At 42.0% G+C, this 23941-nt stretch overlaps 7 protein-coding genes, 1 long non-coding RNA gene and 1 pseudogene across 10 annotated transcripts in view; 4 read left to right on the top strand and 5 right to left on the bottom strand.

The window, feature by feature from the left end:
- Positions 1–446, bottom strand: part of LOC135333662 (polyamine-transporting ATPase 13A3-like) — a 28723-nt gene extending 28277 nt beyond the window's left edge. For both annotated transcript variants that reach the window (XM_064528668.1, XM_064528669.1), the window contains exon 1: positions 153–446. In XM_064528668.1, coding sequence (XP_064384738.1) covers positions 153–168 — 16 coding nt within the window. In that variant the 5' untranslated portion in view covers positions 169–446. The remainder of the gene's footprint in view (positions 1–152) is intronic.
- Positions 447–596: 150 nt separating this feature from the next.
- Positions 597–1462, bottom strand: LOC135333129 (uncharacterized; annotated as a pseudogene).
- Positions 1463–1552: 90 nt separating this feature from the next.
- On the top strand, positions 1553–2233 carry LOC135333128 (uncharacterized). The gene has a single exon (XM_064528047.1). The coding sequence runs from the start codon at positions 1553–1555 to the stop codon at positions 2231–2233; it is 681 nt and encodes a 226-aa protein (XP_064384117.1).
- Positions 2234–2901: 668 nt separating this feature from the next.
- LOC135333743 (uncharacterized) lies at positions 2902–4617 on the top strand. Its single transcript, XM_064528775.1, has 2 exons — positions 2902–3114; positions 3422–4617. The coding sequence occupies exons 1-2, from the start codon at positions 2920–2922 to the stop codon at positions 4370–4372; spliced, it is 1146 nt and encodes a 381-aa protein (XP_064384845.1). The 5' UTR covers positions 2902–2919; the 3' UTR covers positions 4373–4617.
- Positions 4618–6265: 1648 nt separating this feature from the next.
- On the bottom strand, positions 6266–12081 carry LOC135333819 (uncharacterized). The gene is made up of 4 exons (XR_010394083.1): positions 11840–12081; positions 11484–11594; positions 6485–6586; positions 6266–6302 (listed from the first exon to the last, which is right to left on the bottom strand). It is a non-coding gene; the product is annotated as an uncharacterized LOC135333819 (long non-coding RNA).
- LOC135333691 (probable serine/threonine-protein kinase drkD) lies at positions 6735–9555 on the top strand. The gene is made up of 2 exons (XM_064528712.1): positions 6735–8227; positions 8472–9555. Exons 1-2 carry the CDS (start codon positions 6797–6799, stop codon positions 9441–9443), a joined length of 2403 nt encoding a protein of 800 aa, XP_064384782.1. The 5' UTR covers positions 6735–6796; the 3' UTR covers positions 9444–9555.
- A 324-nt stretch (positions 12082–12405) lies between the features above and the next one.
- LOC135333696 (multifunctional procollagen lysine hydroxylase and glycosyltransferase LH3-like) lies at positions 12406–22632 on the bottom strand. Its single transcript, XM_064528717.1, has 20 exons — positions 22515–22632; positions 22296–22381; positions 22102–22199; positions 21534–21670; positions 20952–21066; positions 20845–20893; positions 20578–20690; positions 20102–20263; positions 19654–19884; positions 19271–19392; positions 15722–15823; positions 15391–15516; positions 15088–15229; positions 14806–14919; positions 14552–14620; positions 14400–14462; positions 14232–14333; positions 14090–14176; positions 13598–13723; positions 12406–12700 (listed from the first exon to the last, which is right to left on the bottom strand). Exons 2-20 carry the CDS (start codon positions 22360–22362, stop codon positions 12545–12547), a joined length of 2181 nt encoding a protein of 726 aa, XP_064384787.1. The 5' UTR covers positions 22363–22381; positions 22515–22632; the 3' UTR covers positions 12406–12544.
- Positions 15983–18631, top strand: LOC135333735 (probable serine/threonine-protein kinase drkC). Of its 2 annotated transcripts, none has more exons than XM_064528763.1 (2): positions 15983–17429; positions 17504–18631. In XM_064528763.1, the coding sequence occupies exon 1, from the start codon at positions 16036–16038 to the stop codon at positions 17323–17325; it is 1290 nt and encodes a 429-aa protein (XP_064384833.1). In that variant the 5' UTR covers positions 15983–16035; the 3' UTR covers positions 17326–17429; positions 17504–18631. The 2 variants fall into 2 exon arrangements, with proteins under 2 accessions (XP_064384833.1, XP_064384834.1); XM_064528764.1 differs by having other exon boundaries at positions 15983–17434.
- Positions 22633–22719: 87 nt separating the features above from the next.
- LOC135333774 (cilia- and flagella-associated protein 107-like) lies at positions 22720–23901 on the bottom strand. Its single transcript, XM_064528806.1, has 5 exons — positions 23724–23901; positions 23552–23668; positions 23258–23423; positions 23020–23128; positions 22720–22961 (listed from the first exon to the last, which is right to left on the bottom strand). Exons 1-5 carry the CDS (start codon positions 23832–23834, stop codon positions 22790–22792), a joined length of 675 nt encoding a protein of 224 aa, XP_064384876.1. The 5' UTR covers positions 23835–23901; the 3' UTR covers positions 22720–22789.
- Between the last annotated feature and the right edge of the window lie 40 nt (positions 23902–23941).

Raw genomic sequence — 23941 nt, 5'->3', positions numbered from 1 at the left:
TGCCTAAGACAGGGACGAATACAAACACAGCAGTTTCAGTACATACAAGTGTCCCCTCAAATAATTATAAACAGCAGAAGAAACTTCGCTCTATTATAATTTTAATGTATCCAATAGTCAGTCAACGACACAATTACAACATAAATTCTTACCACAGTTTCCTTCCATGTCGCCACAATGTGTATAACGTGTGTGTGTGGGAAAAATGGTTTTCTAAAACTATTTCGATCTAGCTGTAAATTGTATTCAATACTTTAGCAAATATTAGCTTGGTCTCGCCAGACTGCTGTAGTCCTCTTCCACAGGGTAACCGAACAAGTAACTTGGCACTATCATGACCTGGGTAAGTTCATTCTGAGCTCAGAGAAGAGACGTTCAATAGACGGTCATGAGTACATTCTTGATCTTAGCATTTATAATTTTTATAGCTGAATGAACAACACGTGTAGATCTAACTTGGCGTAGGCGTGGAATCACACCGAGTATTCACTATTACAATTTTTTTTTTTTTTTTTTTTTGGATTTCAATTTTTAATAATAGGAAAAAGAGCATGTATACATGTACATAATAATTTATTGGAAACAGTTACAGTTGATTAAATTTGAGGGATCGGGCCCTCTTCCGTTGCGAGAGTAATGTCCGCGTCACGTAGGGGTCGATGAGTTGATGATCTTGTCCCTCGAATGCACATGATTGATGATCGGACAGCGGCGAATGATAGCTTGCATCTTAGCCAGCTGATTACTACTGAGTAATTTTTTCCTTCTTTCCAGGCGAGCATGTCTGCTAATCTATTGTAAAAGGTGGTGGCCTCTTGTCCCAGTCCACCTGTGGTTGAGAAGACTAGGGGGGTGAAAACTCCTTGCTCAATGTCTCTTACGCGTTGGCCGTAAGCCCGTTTTTTTCGTCTTCATGTTTCTTGTAGGCAGCTTTGATGGTTCTGGAGCTGTTGCTGGGCGCATTCGGGTGGAAAACCCTCACATCAAAATATGCGTCTTGAGCAGCAGACCAGAACCCTCTCGCACGGATGTCAAGACGGGCATTGTCAGTGGTAATGGCTGAGCGGTGGGATAAAGACTCTCCGCTTAGTGGTTGTAGTCGGGGTTCTGTGGCAACATTGTGGCAGACTTTGGTGAGAAGTGAAGCTGTCAGATCACGTAGCTCATTATGCCTTATCGTTGGGAAGCCGCCCTTTGGGCAAATCATTGCATGGTTTGCTGAGAAGGCTGAGCCACAGTTGCATTTAGTAGGGGTCGATGGCAGTGGCCAGCCATAGCGAAGACAGAGTGCATCTCTGAATGCGCCCTTGTGGAGGGAGAAACCATGGTCATCAATTGAAAGCCACAATGAGGCACCTTTCTCTTTGGCCAGGTCACTATTACAATAAGTTTTGGGCGCATGCGTGCTATCGCCATCATAAAGTCTTTCCCTGTTCCATGGGATATGGATATGCGAATTCATTGTCCTGTGTGTTAAATATCATTTACTTCTGTGGGGTAAAAAACTTTTAAATAGAATCTATAGGGCGAGGCAGGCTCAAAATTTACTACAATGGCAGAACAAGTAGATTTCCAGGACTTCAAACTGAATATCGAGGAGATTGGAAGTGAAGTTGATAGAGGTTCTTTTGCTGCTATTCTAGAACTGAAGTATCGAGGTCTGAAATGCGTAGGCAAAAAACTGCATTCGATTCTCCAAACCCCAAGTAAATCTAGTCACCCAGTGAAAAGATATCTCGAAGAATGTCAACTCCTCATTAAAGCGCGGCACCCCAATATTGTCCAGTTTCTCGGAATTTGTTTTGAGGAGAGCTCTGAACTCCCAATCCTTGTCATGGAGTTTATCCCCACCAACTTGACCAAGTGTCTTGAGTGCTACGGTATTTTCCCTGATGAGATCAGTTTTTCCATTCTCTATGATGTGTCACTGGGCCTTGCGTACCTCCACGGCCAAACACCTCCTATTGTGCATAGAGATTTATCTGGGAGCAACATCCTACTCTCTTCCAACATGACAGCCAAAATAGCGGATCTGGGGGTAGCCAGAATCTTGAATCTCACACCTCTTCAAATGACTGAGGTTCCCGGCACCCCTGCATACATGCCTCCTGAGGTTATGGTGGCTAACCCCCACTACGATACGAGCATTGATCAGTTTTCTTTCGGAATTTTGATGATTCAAGCTTTCACAGCAACTTGGCCTAACACAAGAGCTTGGTCCAACTCAAATTGATTTTGACAGTCCTGATAAGGTTATAGGTGTCTCCGAGATTCAAAGACGCAAAACTTTGCTGAAATGCATTGGAGAAGAGCACCCATTGATGGATCTGATAAAAAGATGTCTCAACAACAACCCAAACCTCCGTCCAAATGCCCCAGAAGTTGTTAGGAGATTGAGTGATATTGTTCTCCGTCACCCACCCTCCTTTAAGAACAGAGTAGAGATGCTGCGAAGAATCAGCGAACATGACAGCGAAAAAAATCAGCTGCAACAAGAAGTGGAGACAAAAGCTGCATGTGTCCAGCAAAGCCAGAAGCAAATAGAATCTCTAAAAGAGGAATATGAGACGAAGCATATGCAGTATGAAGATGAGATTGACGACTTGAAACAAGGTCATGCAATTGAAAGAAAACAATTACAAGAAAAAATAACTGCTCAACAAATTAATTCTAGTGACGTATCTGAAACTAAAGCACAATTAGTGAAACAGTTAGCTGAGAAAAAAGATCAGGAAGCCAAGATTTTTGAAATGCAATCAAAAATATCGGAAAATGAATGCAAATTGAGCTCTCTGGAAGAAGAGCTCGTAGATACTATATCCATTGAATTCTGCCAAAGAAGATCTAATACAGATTGTAGGAGAAGTAGATCAACTAAAAAAACAGTTAGCGGATGAACATGGGCAACACAGTAGGAAAATGATAGATAGCCAGAGATTGGTACAGGAGCTTCAGGAACACATGCGTAAACTACAGGATGATATAGTATTGCAAGAAACTGAATTGAAACTGGAAAAAAGTACATGTGAAAGACAAGAAAGCAGAATTAAGTCATTGGAGACCTTGGAGAGTCAATTGACTGAAACACGTGAATACCTAACTTCAAAAAGAAAGGTGTGCTTTAACCTACTGCATAATTATGTATATAGAGCGCAAACGTTTTCGAGGAACTTTTAAATTTTGGAATTGTTAAATTTTGCGCTATGCGGTAATTAGTCGATGCACATGCATCAATTGAGCTATGTTTGTTCGTGGAGGATTGCTAACCGAAACTTAGCACCTCGAAAACTTTGCGCTATATACGGTATGGTCTGAGTATGTCTAGGTATATCTTTTGCATATTTGCATAATTATAATGAAACCAACGTTAATCCAGTTGCGTATTATTGCGAGTATTTTTTTAATTTCATGTATTTTCCAGCCCTTACAGGCCACTCTCTCCTTCACTCGACATCCAGACATGCCAACTGCAACAAGTGCTGGACAATGTGTGAATATTGACGATTGTCTGTACTACAGCGGAATAGAATTCGATTCCAAAGACAGCAGAACGAAGAAATGTGATATCCACTGTTACACAATTGGTCTTAAGAAATGGTCAAAACTACCACAACATCCGACGTGCGCACAATTCAGTCTTGGACACATCAACAGACAGCTAGTTGCGATTGGAGGATGGAATTGCAGTATGGAGAAAGCTTCCAACAAAATTGTGCATGTTCATCACAGGAGAGGGATGAAAAAATTAGTCATACGAGATATGTCTACACCAAGACATAGCCCAATGGTTGTTAGTTTGCCATCGTGTGTAGTTGTTGCTGGTGGAATCGTAGACCAAGATGATCATTACACTGATATTGTTGAGATCTACAATATTGGCACGGCAAAATGGAGTCAAGCAGAAAGCATGCCTAAGCTGTGCAGCTTTCAAATGGTCGGAATTGTTAAAGAATCCATGTACGTCATTGGAAATCGAGATGAAAATAGTAGACTCAATGAAATGTTTTGCACCTCGTTGGATCAGCTTCTATCTCAAGGGAAAGACGAAGGTTTACTGCAGCCATCTATCTGGAGACAGGTTGCGAATACACCAGCGTATTGCCAGTCAGCCATTATTGCAAGCAACATTGTCCTAGCTATGGGTGGTTACAAGACTGCCAAACTTAGCAACTTCGAGATTGATCAGTGTATCTATGCATATTCTCCCACGTTGAATTCCTGGATTAACGTTGGTGAGTTACCGAGCCCAATGGCAAACCTCACTGTAGCTTCTTTGCCAACACGAGAATTTATTACTATCGGTGGATTTAACACGGCGAGTCATCCCACAAAAACGGTCTACAATGCAACTTTTAATCTGTCAATTCGGTAAACTGATAAAATATTTAGAACCTCATCACAGTACATTACAAACTGAGCACAAGCACATGCATTAATTAACTTTTGTGACTAGATCTATATTATTATTACACATTATTTTATATTATTATAATACACATTATCCAATATCTGTAATCTATAATACGCAACTGCACATGGGTTGATTATACAAAAATTGTTCGAATATTAGCAAAAATTAATGATTCATGCATAATAGTGTGCACACAATTGATTCCATACACACACACAAAGGCCCTTTTATTTATAGTTCAAAGTTTGAGAGTTCCGAAATCATGGGATCCAGTAGACATCTGGACAAGGCTGCAGGGGAAACCGACATAATGTACAGTGTGCGTATCTTGAAAATGTGAAAAAAAGCAAGTACGGTTTATAAATCACTGTCAGCTCAATTTACCATTTCCACTACATATTCCTCATCGAACTTGTATTGTAACTCAACAACAACTGTATTTTGATACTATAATCAGTCTTACCTCGACTACAAAATGCTTATATATTATTTGACGTAAACTAAAGTAGACCAACTCACCAGTCTATTGTCGAAGAGCATGTACATGTCATTGTTGACGTGGTCCGTGTTAAAATTGTCTCCATTCAGCAAGTGTCCATACTCCTCCAGGTTGCTCACATACATGAAGTGACCCTGAGGGAATAAATAACAGTTTACTATAGATGATCGTACAATCATAATTACATTCAAGTGCACGAGCCTTAGGTCAAGCAACTAATGAAGAAACTTGACACTCACTATGAGATGCTCACAAATATTATACCCTCTCCCGAAACACACACATACTGTGCTCACCCTTTCCCTCATCCATTCACAGAATGCCATGTCAGCATCCAGTTCCTTGCTCCGCCAAGAAGGGGGATCCTCCGGCCAACCACTGCATGAGTTCACCGAGATGAACGCAACATTCCACACTCCACTGAACATTTGGGATAACCATAGATTGAACTCTTCAATCTATGGGATAAGAGAGCACAGTATGAATATTCATTATGTTGTTAGTAAGCTCAAAAACGACAGCTGCATACCAATGGGTGTAGTACAGTACAGAGCAATAAAGCTATCGATGCTGTTATTACAGCATCATCTGTGCTATAACTAAAAGATGAAGTCAAAGCCTTTGCTTCTCTGCGGTATGGTTGTATAGTCATGTGACCTAGCATTGGGCGCCACATCTCCCCAAAAGTTGGAGTAGAGTCGATACGTCTCACCAACATGGGGGACATACCGTATTACTAGAATGTTTTGCGAGCATCAAAGATTTGCGAACTTTGCGATGGTTGATCAATTCGCAACAATAAAATCCGCAAAACCTAAATTATTACTAGTAAATACACACGATCCTTGCCAGAACGCAATAGTTAGATCGCAAAGGGTCAAATGTTCTGCTCATTCGCAAAGGTTTTTCACCAGCAAAATATTCTAGTAATACGGTAGCCACTTGCTTGGATCCAACTGATCGTGCTTAATCTCCTAACCTAACCTCTACAGGTACATGTACATGTACAGTAATGTAAACCATGTACAAATTGTTTTATAGTAGAATGGAGTACAACTTACCAGTGATCATGACTGTGCGAATGTCAGCATTCTTAAGTGACAGGATGGTGGGCGTGGTCACTGCCTTCAGTTTGTTCTGTAGCACAATGAGTCCGACAAAATACAGTTCACTCTCCACTTGGTCTCTGTGTGTGTGCGTGTATGTGTGTGCGTGCGTGTGTGTGTGTGTGGGAGGGGGGGCCCGGGGGGGACAAGTCGTAACAACAAAACAACCACATACACCTGTAAATGACATGTACACTGCAGTCAGACTGTAGTCGTGGTTGGGGGGTGGTGTTGAATCACTGACCTTTTGTCGATACGTCTCACCAACATGGGGGACACCACATTCCTGAGGAGAGGGGTCACATGACAGTCACAGGTGCATGAATGTAGCCAGATAGGAATTCAATAACCCTAGCTTGGTGGCTGTAAATTATAGTGCATGATTCTCACTATCCGAGTTTCAATGGTGTACGTGTGCAATAGAACAGATGTGTGGAGTCATGTGAGGATGGGTGGTGGTGATCTGACCTGTTGACCTCTATCAGCCGCTGCAGAGTGTATGGTTGTGTGAGCATTGCCAGAGAGTCTACGGTGAACAGGTAGTCACATGACTTCTCTAGACACGCCTCCCTGTGTACACAATATACAGTTGTGAATACAAAATGTGACACAAAATACCTTATATGTCAAAGACAGGGATGGTGTGATCACAATGAATACGCTTAACACTGTAACACACACTTATTATTCATCTACATTCACCATATACGATGTAGAAATGGGTGCTGTGCATGCACGCCTAATAAATCTCCCAAAAACACAAAGCAGAATCTAGCTAGCATGGCTCACAACCTTGATAGAGAAATAAGAGCTGAATTTGAACAATTTGAGCTAGTAGGAAGTATTATCACTGAGAATGAGTTCGGTAGAGGTTCTTATGCTGTTGTACTAGAGCTAAGTTATCGAGGCCTGAAATGTGCCGGCAAGAAGCTTTACCAAGTTCTCTACGAGACTGGAATCGGGCATGCAGCACGAAGGTATCTGGAGGAGTGTCGATTGCTCAGTCAAACTAGGCACCCCAACATTGTCCAGTTTTTGGGAGTATGTTTCGAGGAGGGCTCTCAGTTCCCCATCCTAGTCATGGAGTTCCTCCCCACCAACTTGACCAGCTGTCTCGAGCGCTATGGTATTCTCCCCGCTGAGATCAGCTTCTCTATCCTCCATGATGTGTCACTGGGTTTGGTCTACCTTCATTGCCAAACACCAGCAGTAATACATAGAGATCTTTCAGCCAACAATGTCCTCTTGAGTACAAACATGACAGCAAAAATTTCCGATTTGGGAGTTGCTAGGATTGTCAATCTAACCCCCCAACAGCGAATGACAGAGACCCCTGGAACCCAAGCCTACATGCCTCCTGAGGTGATGGTTGCCGATCCTCAATATGGTGTGAGTGTTGATGAATTCTCCTTTGGAGCTTTGATGGTGCATGTCTTCACGGCAGAATGGCCAGCTCCAAAAATCGGTCCAAATAGAGTTGACCCAGCCAACCCTAGAAAAGTGATAGCTGTCACAGAGTTCGAAAGACGAGAATACTTCATCCGTAAGATCGGAGATCATCCATTGTTGAATCTGATTAGAATGTGTCTTAGCAACAATCCAGATTTCCGTCCACATGCACAAGAGATTTTAGGGAGATTGAGAGACATTGTTCTTCAACACCCACCCTCCTTTGAAAACAGAGTGGAGATGCTTCGTAGAATCAGCGAAGACGATGCTCAAAAAAACGATTTACAGCAGGAAGTGGAGAAAATATCGATTGAAGCTCAAGCTAGTACAGAAGAAAATGTAAGACGGATCTGCTCTATTCAAGAAGAAATTTCCAATCTAAAGGCTGAGTTATTAAGTACCACACTAGCCTATTCAGTCGAAATTGAACAGGTAAAATTACAAGCTGCTAACCAAGAAGGCATCGCCTCATTACGAGAAGCTGAAAACTCTAGCTTAACTAGTACATTAAAGGATACCAAAGAAGAGGCAGAAGTGCTACAACAACAGGTATCTGCACAGAAGGCAACGCTGAGCATACAAGAAACGGAGCTATTTGAAAAGACAGCTGCATACGAGAGAAAAAACGCAGAGTGCGAGTCACTTAACCCAATCCTAAGATATACTAGAGATGCTTTGGACAAAAAAGAAGCTATCATTATGGGCCTTAACAGACAATTGAGTAGAACAAGAGACTACCTCACATCAACATCTTCACCACAGGTAATACATGGTTTCATCGATTCGCAAAATGTTTAACCACTCCCACATTTGTTGACCACACCCCCGATTTTATGCTAGTGCACCACTGTATCTAGTTACCTAAAGTCATGATGTCATTATTCTATACGGGGAGAAGTTGAGCATTTTGGGGTCACCCCTGCCCCCCCCCCACTATATGATATCTATATGATTAATACATTAATACATTCGTGTAGTAATACTGATTGTATACGCATACACACAGTGTGTACAAGCTTCCCTCTCTTTCAGCCGGTGTGCTAAACATGCTCCAACTGCCCTGATTGGTGGACGAGCAATCGTTATTGCAGACACCCTATACTACAGTGGTGGAGAATTCACAAGCAATCACCATATCACAAGCGCAATGAAAGTACATCGATACAATTTACACAATGAGGAGTGGCAAACCCCAATACAAAATATGTATTGTGCATTTTTCAGCCTTGGATGTATCAATGGCACGTTGGTCTCAATAGGAGGAATTGCTCCAGTATACAATCATGTAGTTGGTGACATGTACAAACAAATTGTGCATCGATCAGGTGAAAGTATATTTATTGATACAGAGACACCCATGCCGACCCCTAGACGTACACCAACAGTCATCAGCCATCCGTCATGCCTTATCGTAGCCGGAGGAGTAATAAGTACAACAAATCATACCTGTACAGATGCTGTGGAAGTATACAATACCAAAACAAATTCGTGGAGTCAAGTAGACAAGTTGCCAATTAATTGTTGGCATGTAACAGGGGGAGTTCATTCGAATGGGAACGTATATCTAATGGGCGGTCGTAACAAAGAAGAGCGACTTAATAGAGCATTCATTACTTCCCTTGAGAATCTGATGTCTGAGAAATCAACGGATAGTAACACTGCCGCTGAATCCATTTGGAGCGAGATACCTAATACACCAGTATATTGGCCATCAGTACTTATCGCATCGAATATAATCTTAGCCATAGGGGGAACCACAAGTCAAGATGTTTTTAACAAGCAAAGGGTGGAAACTATTTATGCTTACTCGATTTCATTGGGCTCGTGGATTCACATCAGTGATTTACCAACAAAAATGTCAGCTGCTTGTATAGCATCTATTTCTCCAGCTGAATTTTTAGTTATTAGTGGTGCACAAAATGGTAGTGATGAGTGTACAACAACTGTTTACAAGGGGACATTCAACATGTCGCTATAAGCACCCCAAAGACACTAGATCTTTAAGACAACATAAATTAAAGGCAGTATAGTTTCTTTTTGTACAATTACCAACCGTGGATGTACATTTTGAATTAAGAATTCTGAACGGATAGTAATTAAGGCAGTTCAATAATGCATTAGGAGCATGGTTGAGAAATACCGTGGCCATAGAACGTTGTCCTTTATCCTTAGTGTGTATCAAATTTTGGGTGATGTACTGTCCTTAATTTACCAGGAGTAGGTATATGCAGTAGTAACATGAAAGGGAGCAAGCATGCAACTATACTATATATATATACACACCATATAAATTCGTTGTTGTCTCTCTACGTCACAAACGCTTTAGCTGCATGTGTGGTTTTGGCATGTACGTATATAGCCGCCATAGATTGACTGCATGTGCTTGTGCAATACATGTAACCACACTGTTGGCTGCTTCCAAATGACATCACCACTTGTAGAGCTAGAGAGGATGGAGAATGAACAACTTGAGTGCGGTTGTACAGCCACTTAAGAGAAGCTGAAATATCTAGCTTGACCGGTACATTAAAGAATATGAAAGAAGAGGCAGAAGTGCTACAACAATACGTATCTGTACAAAAGGCAACTGCATGAGTATACAGAAACGGAGCTCGTTGAAAAATCAACTGCATACGAGAGAAAAAAGGCAGAGTGCGAGTCACTTAACCCAATCCTGAGATGTACTAAAGTTGCTTTGAACAAAAAGGAAGCTATCATTACGGACCTTAACAGACAATTGAATAGGACAAGAGACTACCTCATAACCACACCGTCACCACAGGTAAGCGGTACAATAACGCCTATAGCTTATACACATGCACACAGTGCCTACAAGCTTCCCTATCCTTCAGTCAGTGTGCTGAAAATGCTCCAGCTGCCCTGAGTGATGGACAAGCAGTTGTTGTTAAAGACACCCTATACTACACTGGTGGAGAAAGTACGCACAGTAAAATGTTAAACTCATCTGAATACACCGCTACAGTTTACACAATAAGAAGTGGCAAACCCCAATAAAACGTGTGAAATGCGTATATCCTGGCCTTGGAAATCTCAACGGCACCCTAGCCACAATAGGAGGAGTAAGGTTAATTCCTCAATCACATGTAGTTGGTGACGTACGCACTTTGAATATAACAGGTGTAATTGATACAAAGACACCCATGCCAACCCCTAGATATTTACCAGCAGTTGTCAGCCACCCGTCATGCCTTATCGTAGCAGGGGGAATAACAGATATAATAACTCGGGCTTGCACAGATGTTGTTGAAATGTGCGACAACAAAGCTAATTCATGGAGCCAATTGGACAGATTACCAATTCTCTGTGCATGCATGGGCATATAACAGGAGGAGTTCATTCGAATGGGAGCGTGTACCTAATGGGTGGTTTTAGCAATGAGGTGCGATTGAACACAACGTTTGTTACTTCCATTGAGAATCTGATGTCTAACGCTGCAAATAAATCTACTACCGACACTTCCCATAAATAGAGTGAGATAACCAATACCCCAACATACTGCCCATCAGCTCTTATCGCATCGAATATGATCTTAGCCATAGGGAGAGCCACAAGTCAAGACAGACAGGACAAGCTAAGGGTGAAGACCGTTTACGCTTACTTGATTTCATTGGGCTCATGGATTCATATCAATCATTTACCAACAGAAATTATAGGTGCTTGCACCCATCTCTAAATCTGAAGTTTTAGTAATCGGTGGTGTATGAAACGAAAGTGATGATTATGTAGCAACTGTCTACAAGGGGACATTTGAAATGTCGTATAATATACATGTAAGTATAAGCACCTTTAATTTAATTGTTCAGATTTAAGGTATAATAATAGTAAACTTTTTTTATATGCATGGAATAATTCTATTGTACAACCATGCATAATTATGAATTAAAATAAGGTCTGAACAGATAACATGTGTTACAATAATGCATGAGGGGCATGCTCCATGCGTGCATGAAAGTTTTGTGCCTATAAATTTTGTATACAGAGCAGTAACAGTACTCACACGGCGGTGGAGTATGCCTGTCCTTCGGTGAGGAAGTGCCAGAGGAGATAACTGACTGGAACCTGATACCAGTTCAAAGCACGCCCCCACAAATACCTCGTGATACGCACCCTATAGAGGAGAAGAGCACAGCTACATGTAATAATTACTTCACATGCATACATTATTTTGGTTAAGAAGCAGTAAAGAGGTACGTATACATGTACATGTACTGCAAGAATCTTCTTGTGCGAGAGTAACTACATAAACAGTGACAATATTTTGACTATAAGGCTATATAGCTATATACAGGTTGCATGTATGTAGATGTCTATCTTATAGACAGCCAATTTCTCATTTCCCGAACTTCCATGTACCTGTAAGGTATCGATAATGCCGTGTTTTCCACATGTTCAAACAAAGTACAGTAGAATCTCGATTATCCGGACACCCTAGCTCGCAAAGAATGATGTAATACTCAAACATACATATGCAGGTTTAGGGTGCGTGCATATTGCTGCTGCAGTTGTGAGTCACCTCATATAATCAATACTAGGTCGTGAGAGAGCCACATTGGTGGTCATCGTGATGAGGCCTTAGTCGGTCTTGCCCTGCTGGCCAGTACTTCATCACAAAGTTCAAAAAAGCCTGCGACTATTATAAAGAAGACACATAATCAAATGGGGCTTATAATTATTATAGCTACACAGTCACTATTAATAAATATTTGGCAGTGATCTTATAATTATAATACCATGCCAAAGATGCATGTTCACATGCATATGCACAGTGGACTCACTCTAGTAGCCTCGAAACCAGCTGTTTGTTATCTGAAAGATCTTTCAGTTTCATAACTAACGGCTGGTCTCGAGGCTATCACTCTAGTGAAGTATCCTGGGAAACCTTCATCGGCGAGTATTATTATAAGCAATCACACAGTTGCTGTGTCTAAAATTAACATCAGCAAAAAAGTAATGATTCATGCATATAGTGTGCACACAATTGATTCCATACATACACACACAAAGGCCCTAATTGTCTCTTTTAAAGAAGTTCTAGACAATTGTTCAAAGCTTGAGAGTTCAGGGGTCAATGAATGACACCATAATGTAGCGGGTTCCCTTGGTAACAATGAGGCCTTCGTGAAAGTGAGTGAGTCGTCCGGGATGCATGAAGGCCCAGCCAAGACGAGTCTGGGTAACACTGCAGTTGTAGCGCACGAACCGACAGCCACCACCCTAACAGAGAGATAAAATATAACCTTTTACAGTTCAAAAACAGAAGAAGTGCCGACAATTTATTAGTTTGCATTTGTGCTTAAAATATAACCCAACCCACAAAATTAGCTTGATTTTCACCACCCCAAAGTGGCCATAGCTTAGAGATGGGCGTGGGTCAATGGTTGTACACACACTAGCCAGTCCATTTTATGCCTTGCTGCTGCCTCGATGGAAGGCCTTTAAAATCTGCACTCTGGTCAACTTAGCGCATGTAGTGCATGTGTAGTGCTACAAATGGCTTTGCTTCGAAAATATTTCTATGGCTATCAGAGAGTCCAGAAGGTTTATCCATGATATACTACTCAGTCCTACATGCTGTACAGCTGCATGGTCTTCTTTCTTCGAGTGTCCTAATTGAACAGCTCAACATGCAGAACTTCAAAGACATTCATGATACTCTCCAATCTACCACAGAATCCAATATCAACATTAACAAGTTGATTTGTTGTACAATTTACATTTTGACCAGTAAAGGGATCTAGCTAACACATAATAATCACAGTCATCATTTTCTCCCGTTCATAATGTGGACAAGTTAACATAATGTAAAGCAAGTAAGGCTGTCAATCTCCTTGTAGTATATTATACACGTGCAGGCTTCGCAAATGCAGTAGAGGAGGTCAGAAAACTATGCGCCTAACATTAATGTTTGCTGAATCAGCATTTCATAAGCTGTGTTTACAGACGTCAGTGAGAGATTTAGAGCTCCTATATTAGTACTAAAACTAGAGTACTAAGTCCAAGAGGAGTGCAACACGTACCTCTAAGGATTATGAAATGATAGTTAGCAAAAACTAATGTTAGACGCACGGTTGTCGGACCTTCATGCTGCAGCATACACCCCTTAATTCTCACCTCATAATCGATGCCAGGTCGTGAGAGAGCCACATTGATGGTAAAGGTGGAAGCATCGTGATGAGGCCTCAGTCGGTCTTGCCCTGCAGGCCAGTACTTCACCACAAAGTTCATAAAAGCCTGCGACTATGTACAACAACAAAGAGCACACATAAATATAGACTTTTCATATTATACATGGACAGTACCGTACAGCGGGAAACTTTCGTGAGGTGCAAAATTTCGCTTTTTTCGAGGGCAGACAGACAACGCGAAAATTAAAACTGGGATAAACTCCCACGCACCAGTGTTTCACATGCAAAGCTATTGGTGGGTGTGGTTTCCGGCATTGAAACACGAATATTAGAACCCACGAAAATGTATGCTGAAGAGCTTTGGAGCCAAATAGCGAAAATTTGCACCTGCGAAAATTTCCCGCACGGTATTTGGCAATGACATTATTAATCTGAGACCAATGCACATACACTTATAACAAATGCATAGTGGACTCACTCTAGTGAAGTATCCTGGAAAAACCTTCTGCTGAATTGGGGCCACATACGTCTTGATCACCTCGAGCCATTGTGGCTCAAATCCAATCTGTACACATATTCGATAATGAGTGGGGTCAAATGAAAGACACACGAGTAATCACCTGTTTCATATGGATGTCTCTTGTCGGAACATTCTCGTATCCTCCATCCAACCTTTCGTCTTTGTTATTGCCAGAGCTCCACCCACCATGATGCTCCATTTCCTTTGGAACAGACACACACACATAGTCAACAGCTAGATTTGCAGTAAACAACACGTACTCACTAACCTCAATAAGCTCTTTGGCGAATGTCTCCGAGATCATGGGATACCAGTAGACGTCTGGACAAGGCTGCAGGGGAAACCGACATAATGTACAGTGTATCTCAAGAATGTGAAAAAAGCAAGTACAGTTTATAAAACACTGCCAGCTCAATTTACCATTTCCACTACATATTCCTCGTCGAGGGTTTTGGACCAGTTCTCATGAAGGTACTTCTTCTCCCAGTCCTGCAATACAAACACATCTTACTGAGGCATACTGTACCAAGCTAACCTACTCACAGTATAAGTAGTTACTTGTATTGTAACTCAACAATCGTATTTTGATACTTTAATCAGTATTACTCACACAAGCAATACGACTACAAAATGCTTAAAAATTATTTGACGTAAACGAAAGTAGACCAACTCACTAGTCTATTGTCGAAAAGCATGTACATGTCATTGTTGACGTGGTCCGTGTTGAAATTGTCTCCATTCAGCAAGTGGCCATACTCTTCCAGGTTGCTCACATACATGAAGTGACCCTGAGGGAATAAATAACAGCTTAGATGATAGTACAATAAGTAATTGTCATAATTACATTCAAGTGCACGGGCCTTAGGTCAAGCAACTATAATGAAGAAACTTGACACTCACTATGAGATGCTCACAATATTATACCCTCTCCCGAAACACACACACACTGTGCTCACCCTTTCCCTCATCCATTCACATAACGCCATGTCAGCATCAAGTTCCTTGCTCCGCCAAGAAGGGGGATCCTGCTGCAGTCCGGCCAACCACTGTCCTGACATCAGCACTGCCACCGAGATGAACGCAACATTCCACACTCCACTGAACATTTGGGATAACAGGACACAGTATGAATATTCATTATGTTTTTGTTAAGCTCAAAAACAACAGCTGCATACCAATGTGTGTACAGTACAGAGCAATAAAGCTATCGATGCTGTTATTACAGCATCATCTGTGCTATAACTAAAAGATGAACTCACAGCCTTTGCTTCTCTGCGATATGGTTGTAGTCATGTGACCTAGCATAGAATCCATTGGACGCCACATCTCCCCAAAAGTTGGAGTAGAGTCGATATGGTCTCACCAACATGGGGGACACCACATTCCTGAAGAGAGGGGTCATGTGACATTCACAAGTGCATGGTAATGAGGTCAGATAGGAATTAAATTCAACAAATGAACCCTAGCTTGGTGAATACCAGTAGCTCTAATTAGTGATTCTCACTACGGATCCGAGTTACATTGGTGTACGTGTGCAATAGAACAGATGTGTGCATGGAGTCATGTGAGGGTGGATGGTGGTGATCTGACCTGTTGACCTCTATAAGCCGCTGTAGAGTGTATGGTTGTGTGAGCATAGCCAGAGAGTCTACGGTGAACAGGTAGTCACATGACTTCTCTAGACAAGCCTCCCTGTGTACACAATATACAGTCGTGAATACAAAATGTAACACAAAATACCTTATATGTCAAAGACAGAGATGGTGTGATCACAACGAATACGCTTAGCACTGTAACACACACTCTACATTCAACGTAGAAATAGGTGTTACATGCATGCATGCACGCTACATAAAACCACCTGCATCTATTTGTCCAAAAACACAAAGCAGAATCTAACTAGCATGGCTTACAACCTTGATAGAGAAATAAGAGCTGAATTTGAACAATTTGAGCTAGTAGGAAGTATTATCACTGAGAATGAGTTTGGTAGAGGTTCTTATGCTGTTGTACTAGAGTTAAGATATCGAGGCCTGAAATGTGCCGGTAAAAAGCTTTACCGAGTTCTCTACGAGACTGGAATCGGACATGCAGCACGAAGGTATCTGGAGGAGTGTCGATTGCTAAGTCAAACTAGGCACCCCAACATTGTCCAGTTTCTGGGAGTCTGTTTTAAGGAGGGCTCTCAGTTCCCCATCCTAGTCATGGAGTTCCTCCCCACCAATTTGACCAGCTGTCTCGAGCGCTATGGTATTCTCCCGGATGAGATCAGTTTCTCCATCCTCCATGATGTCTCACTGGGTTTGGTCTACCTTCATTGCCAAACACCAGCAGTAATACATCGAGATCTTTCAGCCAACTATATCCTCTTGAGTACAAACATGACAGCAAAAATTTCCGATTTGGGAGTTGCTAGGATTGTTAACCTAACCCCCCAACAGCGAATGACAGAGACCCCTGGAACCCAAGCCTACATGCCTCCTGAGGTGATGGTTGCCGATCCTCAATATGGTGTGAGTGTTGATGAATTCTCCTTCGGAGCTTTGATGGTGCATATCTTCACGGCAGAGTGGCCAGCTCCAAAAATCGGTCCAAATAGAATTGACCCAGCCAACCCTCAAAAAGTGATAGCTGTCACAGAGTTCGAAAGACGAGAATACTTCATCCGTAAGATTAGAGACCACCCATTGTTGGATCTGATTAGGATGTGTCTTAGCAACAATCCAGACCTCCGTCCACATGCACCAGAGATTTTAGGGAGATTGCGAGACGCTGTTCTTCAACAACCACCCTCCTTTGAGAACAGAGTAGAGATGCTCCGTAGAATCAGCGAAGACGATGCTCATAAAAGCAATTTACAGCAGGAAGTGGAGAAAATATCGATTGAAGCTCAAGCCAGTACAGAAGAAAGCGAAAAACGAATTTGCACTATTCAACAAGAAATTGTTCATCTAAGGACAGAGTTTTCGAATACCACACTAGCCTACTTAGTCGAAATTGAACAGCTAAAAATACAAGCCGCTAACAAAGAAGGCATTGTTTCATTGAGAGAAGCTGAAAACTCTAGCTTGTTAAAAGATACCAAAGAAGAGGCAGAATTACTACAGCAACAGGTATCTGCACAGAAGGCAATGCTGAGCGTACAAGAAACGAGAGAAAAAACGCAGAGTGCAAGTCACTTAACCCAGTTCTAACATGTACTAGGGACGCTTTGAACAAAAAGGAAGCTATCATTACGGACCTTAATGAACAATTGAGTAGGACAAGAGACTACCTCATATCCACATCGTCACCACAGGTAAGGTAATAACTATAATTATGTGTAGCTTACATTAATACTGATTGTACACATGCATACACACATGCATGCAGTGCCTACAAGCTTCCCTATCCTTCAGTCAGTGTGCTGAATATGCTCCAGCTGCCCTGAGTGGTGGACAAGCAGTTGTTATTAAAGACACCCTATACTACACTGGTGGAGAAACCACAAGTACGCGAGATAAAATTTCAACCTCAACTAAAATACACCGCTACAGTTTACACAATGAGAAGTGGCAAACCCCAACAAAACGGAATAATTGGGTATATTTTCGACTTGGAAATGTCAACGGCACCTTGGTAGTAATAGGAGGAATATATTCAATTCCTCAATCACATGTAGTTGGTGATATGTACTACGTAAACACTGTGAACCAATCAGGTGAAAGTATATTACATTTTGTTGATTCAAAGAAACCCATGCCGACCCCTAGACTTTTACCAGCAGTCGTCAGCCATCCATCATGCCTTATCGTAGCAGGGGGACTAACAGATCCACGAAATTTGACTTGCATAAATGTTGTTGAAACGTACAATACCAAAACTAATTCATGGAGCCAAATTGACAGATTACCGATTCCCTGTGGGCATATAACAGGAGGAGTTCATTCGAATGGGAACGTGTACCTAATGGGTGGTATGAGCAATGAGGTGCGATTGAACACAACGTTTGTTACTTCCATTGAGAATTTGATATCCAACGCTTTGAAGAAATCTACAGATACCGACATTGCCCATGAATCTATCTGGAGTGAGATAACCAATGCCCCAACATACTGCCCATCAGCTCTTATCGCATCAAATATGATCTTAGCCATAGGAGGAGCCACAAGTGAAGATGTATCCAACAAGCAATGGGTAAAGACTGTTTACGCTTACTCCATTTCATTGGGCTCGTGGATTCGTATCAGTGATTTACCAACACAGATTTTAGCTGCGTGCATAGCACCTATCTCTTCGACTGAATTTCTAGTTATCGGTGGTTTACGGAACGGAAGTGATAAATATGTAGCAACTGTCTACAAGGGCACATTTGAAATGTCGCTATAAGTATCCCAAAGACACCGGACATTTAATTGTTTAGAGCCAATAACTTCTAGGCAGTGAGGCTTTTAGTATGGAACCATTCTAGATTACATGCACATTCACATTAATTATAATTATGTCTGAACAGATAGGAAAGTATTACAATGCATGAGGGGGGAGCATGGCTAAGTATGCATGAAAAGTGATGTGCTATTAATAATTATTATGCCTCGGTGCGCATGCGCAAGCGAGGTATACGGTAGTGGTTTGTGTGTCTGTGTGTGTAGACTGCTACAGCTGCTCAAGGATCAAGTGTAAGTAAGAGTTTCTATAGGTTTCTAGTCATGTTTTCTTGGATTTCAATTCGTGGATTTGCAAAATAATGCTTCGTTCTCGAGTTATGCCTAGTTTTGCTTACTTGGAATGCCATTGCAGCCTTTTCAGAATAGAACATAGCCAAACTTGTTTACCGAGTGTTGCTACTCTACTTAGTAGTTAGCTCTGCACTAGAATGCTAGCTATTGGTAGCTGCAAGGATGATAAGAGAGCTGCAAGGCTCTGCTGATGGCAGCCATTCATTTTAGACTTGAACTTTTGGCATCGATCGTTTTTAACAACAATCATTCGATCATTACCCACTCTTTGAGTTTGCATGCAGTAATTAATGCAATGTTCATCATGTGTATAAAAGCTATTAATACATGTAGCTTTATGTTATGTAGCTTTGGCATCTCCACCGAGGCATCAGCACCCGTGGTGCTTTCATTATAATGTGTACAAAGCAGTAATACTCACACTGCTGTGGAGTATGCCCTTTCTTCAGTGAGGGAAGTGTCGGAGGAGATATACTGACTGGAGCTGTAGTCACCTGACACCAGTTCAAACCACGCCCCCACAAGCACCTCGTGATACGCAGCCTATAAAGGAGTATAGCATGGCTAATAATTACTGTACACACAGACATTTATTAAAATTTTGGTTAAGAAACAGTAAAGAAGTACGTACGTACTATGTAGCTACAAGAATCCTCTTGTACGGTAGTAACTATAATTAAATACGTGTATATATGTTGTACAGTAACAAAGTTTTGACTATCCATTCGTCAGTAACAAAGGCTATACAGATTGGATGTAGATGTCAAGACAGTCAGTTTCTCATTTCCACAGCAACTAACTCACAGCATTGTGGACGAAGAGAGACATTCTGTTCTTGGGGTAGTCAAGTTGAGTGGCCCTCTCCAACATCTCCGCCAGAAACGGACTGGGCTTCTCAATGAATACGGCCAGTACCACCATAGGCCACGTCCCTTTGTCCTGGGGGAGTTCCTTACGCCACTCCCCACACACCAGACAACCGTCCTCCTCATTCCAAGCACTAGGGATGTAGTTGCCAAGGTTGTTCAGAAACTTCTGCATGTGGAGGAAGTTGCATATGAATGTGGAAATGTATGCAAAGGTGGAAAATTGTACTGTATAATTTTTAGGTGCACTTTATAATTACTAGTAGAACATAATTTTATGCAACTAAACAAGTAATGTTTGGTGGAAAGAACAAAGAAACTGGTGATGGTTGGTACTGGATAATGTATGTGTACCAATAGATGTTTTCTTTAAATCTTTGTTTAACCTTTGATGGTCCGTTTCCATGGTATACAGTAGCTGTAGTGTCGTAGATGGTGTTGTAAGCGTAGGAGGTACTGCCATTTACTCTCAGTTCAATCTCATCAACTGCTCCATTGAGATTCTGGAAGATGTGGGCACGATGGTCCAGCCGCATTGACATATCCTCCTGTGAGAGTGAGGGGGGTGTATACAGAGGGTGGAATGCATGTGTATCCCAATGAGGAGTGTACATGTACAATTATGACTACCTACAGGAGTATGTTGTTGCATAACTAAAAGTCTTAGTAGCCCAGCTCTATCTAATCAACCATGAGACTATATATAGCCACAGCACAGACTTACTGGTAATGAAGCGCTACTGTAAAATTTAATTGTGCTTTCTACATACAATACAAAATGATCAACTGTAGAAGGGACACTCCATGCACAGTCTCCTCCAGAAGGCTACTTCATACACACTGATCACTACTGATTACTCACTCGGATCTCCTTGTCCAGGTAGAGCTTGGTATAGTAAAGCTGGTCATCATCAATGTCCTTCACCTCGTGATGACTGACAAGTGAGTGCATCTCAGAGGCGTACCCCATAAAACCTGGGAAAATAAAAGATAACAATATTAATGTTGCTTGATTTTCCTTCCTTGAGCTGAGACCAACTCCCGCCATTCTGTAATCTCGTTAGCACCAGTTTACACACGGCTAACCGGCTCTTAGCATCAGAGGTACTAATCACGCTACTATACTCACCTCCAGAATTGAGAAATCGTTTGCCAAGACCGACTCGAGGATACTGGGACTGTAGGTGCCATGAGGTGAATAAGCTATGCATGGGAATAACAATCTTAGCCACTTACAGCAAGAGAGGAGTCTGGCCAACAGAAACCCTCGGCTGAGAACACTACTCTGGCGTTGAAGTCCTTGAACTTGGATAGAATGGAATCAGCTCCAGTAGTAAACACCACATCATAACTGCATGCATACACAATAATCTAATGGTGGGTTAATTGCTAGAGGAAAGGTCATCCAACTGCACTGGTAAGTAAGGGAATACTTTACTCGTGGATTGTCAGTGGGGTACAATTTTCTTCTAACTTAAATCTTGTTCTGTCTGCATGCTTAGACAACGAACACATTAAATGGTCTGTAGTATAATTATAGAGCGAGAGGGAGAGGGAGAGGGAGGGAGGGAGGGAGAAAGGGGGGAGAGGGAGGGAGGGAGGGAGGGAGGGGGGAGAGGGAGGGAGGGGGGAGAGGGAGGGAGGGAGGGAGGGAGGGAGGGAGGGAGGGGGGAGAGGGAGGGAGGGAGGGAGAGAGAGAGAGAGAGAGAGAGAGAGAGAGAGAGAGAGAGAGAGAGAGAGAGAGAGAGAGAGAGAGAGAGAGAGAGAGAGAGAGAGAGAGAGAGAGAGAGAGAGAGAGGGGGGAGGGGGGGGGCTCACCTGTCCACAAACATGACAATAAGGTTCTTCTCATCCTTCCATTTCTCTACGACTGGCTTGAGAAGGTTGACCTTGTGACCTCCGCCGGGGTATCGCACAATATCACCACCTTTCCATGCCACGCCCATACCTACTACCTGCAGCAGTGTACCCACGTATTATTTAATTGTAGAAGAATAGCAGTAGACATTGTGAGTAAAGGGAGCTAACACTTCGCTTTTAAAAGCATGCAGTACAGTTATTTCCTATGCAGAACTTTTAGAGGCCAGCTCCTGATACATTGTACAGTATCAATATACAATGAGCACAACATACATAATTATATAATAATAGTTACTACATTGTTGCATAGATACAGCTAGACAATACAATGGCACATTAAGGGTGTGTGGTATAAAAGTGGGTACATGTTTTGACTGTGGTGGTCAAATAGTCAACACAACACTGAGACAATGGGACAAACAAGCAGCAATTCACAGATGAGGCCAACATAACACACACACACACACACATATGTAGCGTACGTAATACCACATTAAATTAAATGTCAGATATTGACATGGGGTACCTCAACGTCCAGATTGAATAGCTTTGCCGATCTCATGAAACGCAGGTACCCATCAGTTTCATCAGTAGCTATAGTAACCACCTTCAGCTTTAGGTTTTCTGCATGCCAAAATAATAAGGGTGTACTTTTTCACCAATACACAAACACCACTAATTGTATTGCTACAGATAGATGATTCGACTACATGATCGAACCTTCTGCCACAGACAGGCACACAATGCTGCACAGCATCAGTAGCAATATGCTTGCAGTTGTCATCATTACTCCAGCTCAATGAGTCCTGTGTATGACAATCAAGCATGATGATCAGTGCTGGAGTCCGTTTATTTTGTACAATAACATGCACAACAGGCTAGTTAATTAATTTACTGACTAGAGCTACTGCTCAGACATTATTCTAGTGTAAATCTCACCTTATAGCTGCCAAGGATTCCAGTGCTTATAGCTACAGTGCAATGAACTACTTGTACTAGTACAATAGACAAAAGCTTTTGTTTAGGCCATGTGGGTCCAAAGGTCGCACCACAGGAGGGGTGGGGCTCGAGTTGTGCAAACACCCACACACACTTTGGGTTTCGTTTTGTACATGACAATACCTATAACCATAGCACTCTATAATTATGGAAAATAATGGTTCCATCAAGATAAATTTTTGCAGACATAATTATACACAATACAAACACACAAACTAAACAGTTGCTGCTAGTTTTTTGAACAATCTAGGGTCCACAACTTCTGGCCTGGCAGTGAGAGGGCTGCCTCTAAAGTGGAGGTCCTTGTGGATTTTGTGGGGGTGGAGATGGGAGGAGAGGTGTCTCGGAGTGGCTCTGGGGAACACTTGTGTACCCTTTGGTGGTGAACTGTGTGTGTGGGGTAAAATGTAATGATTGTATCACTGGGGCAAAGTTAGTAATCTACCTGTAAGCGATAGAGTACAATGTGGTATAGTCTCCACGGCGTTCAATCTCCTCCAGTTTCTTCCATTTTCTCTCCACCTCCTCCTTCAGTCCAAAGTTAGTGCATTTGCCTGTAATTGAATACAACTGTCAATTGGTGGTAATGAAGAATGACATAACTTGCGCATCAACGAACATACTTCTCACCTTAATTGAAATTTATATTTGGAGGAAGTACATGTAGTAGCTCTCCACATTACCTTGCATGGGATGGTCGGAAACTTCAGGTAGCCAGGATAGACGATTTCTGTCCCACGCTCTACCCCCCATGCCATACTTGCGGTTGAACTGCTGATCATACATAGAGATCATGTTGTTGTTGTAACGGTCACCATGGTGTCTAAATAAGAGATCCTTGTTCAACCCCTGCAGTGAAAAAGAAATAATCGAAAACATAAGAACATACATACGGTATAGGGTGTATATACCAATAGAAAGTGGAAAACATAAATACATAGCTATGAAGAAGAAGTTAGTTTAGTGGTCTTACTTACATCACTTCTGAGTTGTGCTTGTCTCCGAGTGGAGACGTCTGGCACATAGTCACGCGATGGGTAGAGTTGGAAGTCCCCTCTGTGTGTGGTGTTTGTAAAGCTCTGACCACGCTTGAACTAGAGCAATAGTATATTAACCATAGCTAGCAAGTTAGATACACGCTATTAATACCTTCCCGAAGCGATCTTCTGACCAGTTGCCAACTAGGACACCATTGGAGTACTTTTGCTCAATCCTCCAGCCTGATAGCTGCGACTTTGGGTGTGTGAGACTACTACTCATGTTTGCCTCTGAGCTAGCTTAGCCAAGTCTTTGCTGTTATTAAGACTGGTTTCTATGGTTACACTTACTGACTTAATCGAGGGCGACGATTTTAATTATTAATTCAC

This window comes from Halichondria panicea, chromosome 3 (assembly GCF_963675165.1).
Source record: "Halichondria panicea chromosome 3, odHalPani1.1, whole genome shotgun sequence".
Classification (NCBI taxonomy): Eukaryota; Metazoa; Porifera; class Demospongiae; order Suberitida; family Halichondriidae; genus Halichondria; species Halichondria panicea.
Note: the sequence above shows the minus strand (reverse complement) of the source record. Positions and strands in the feature narration are given on the sequence as shown.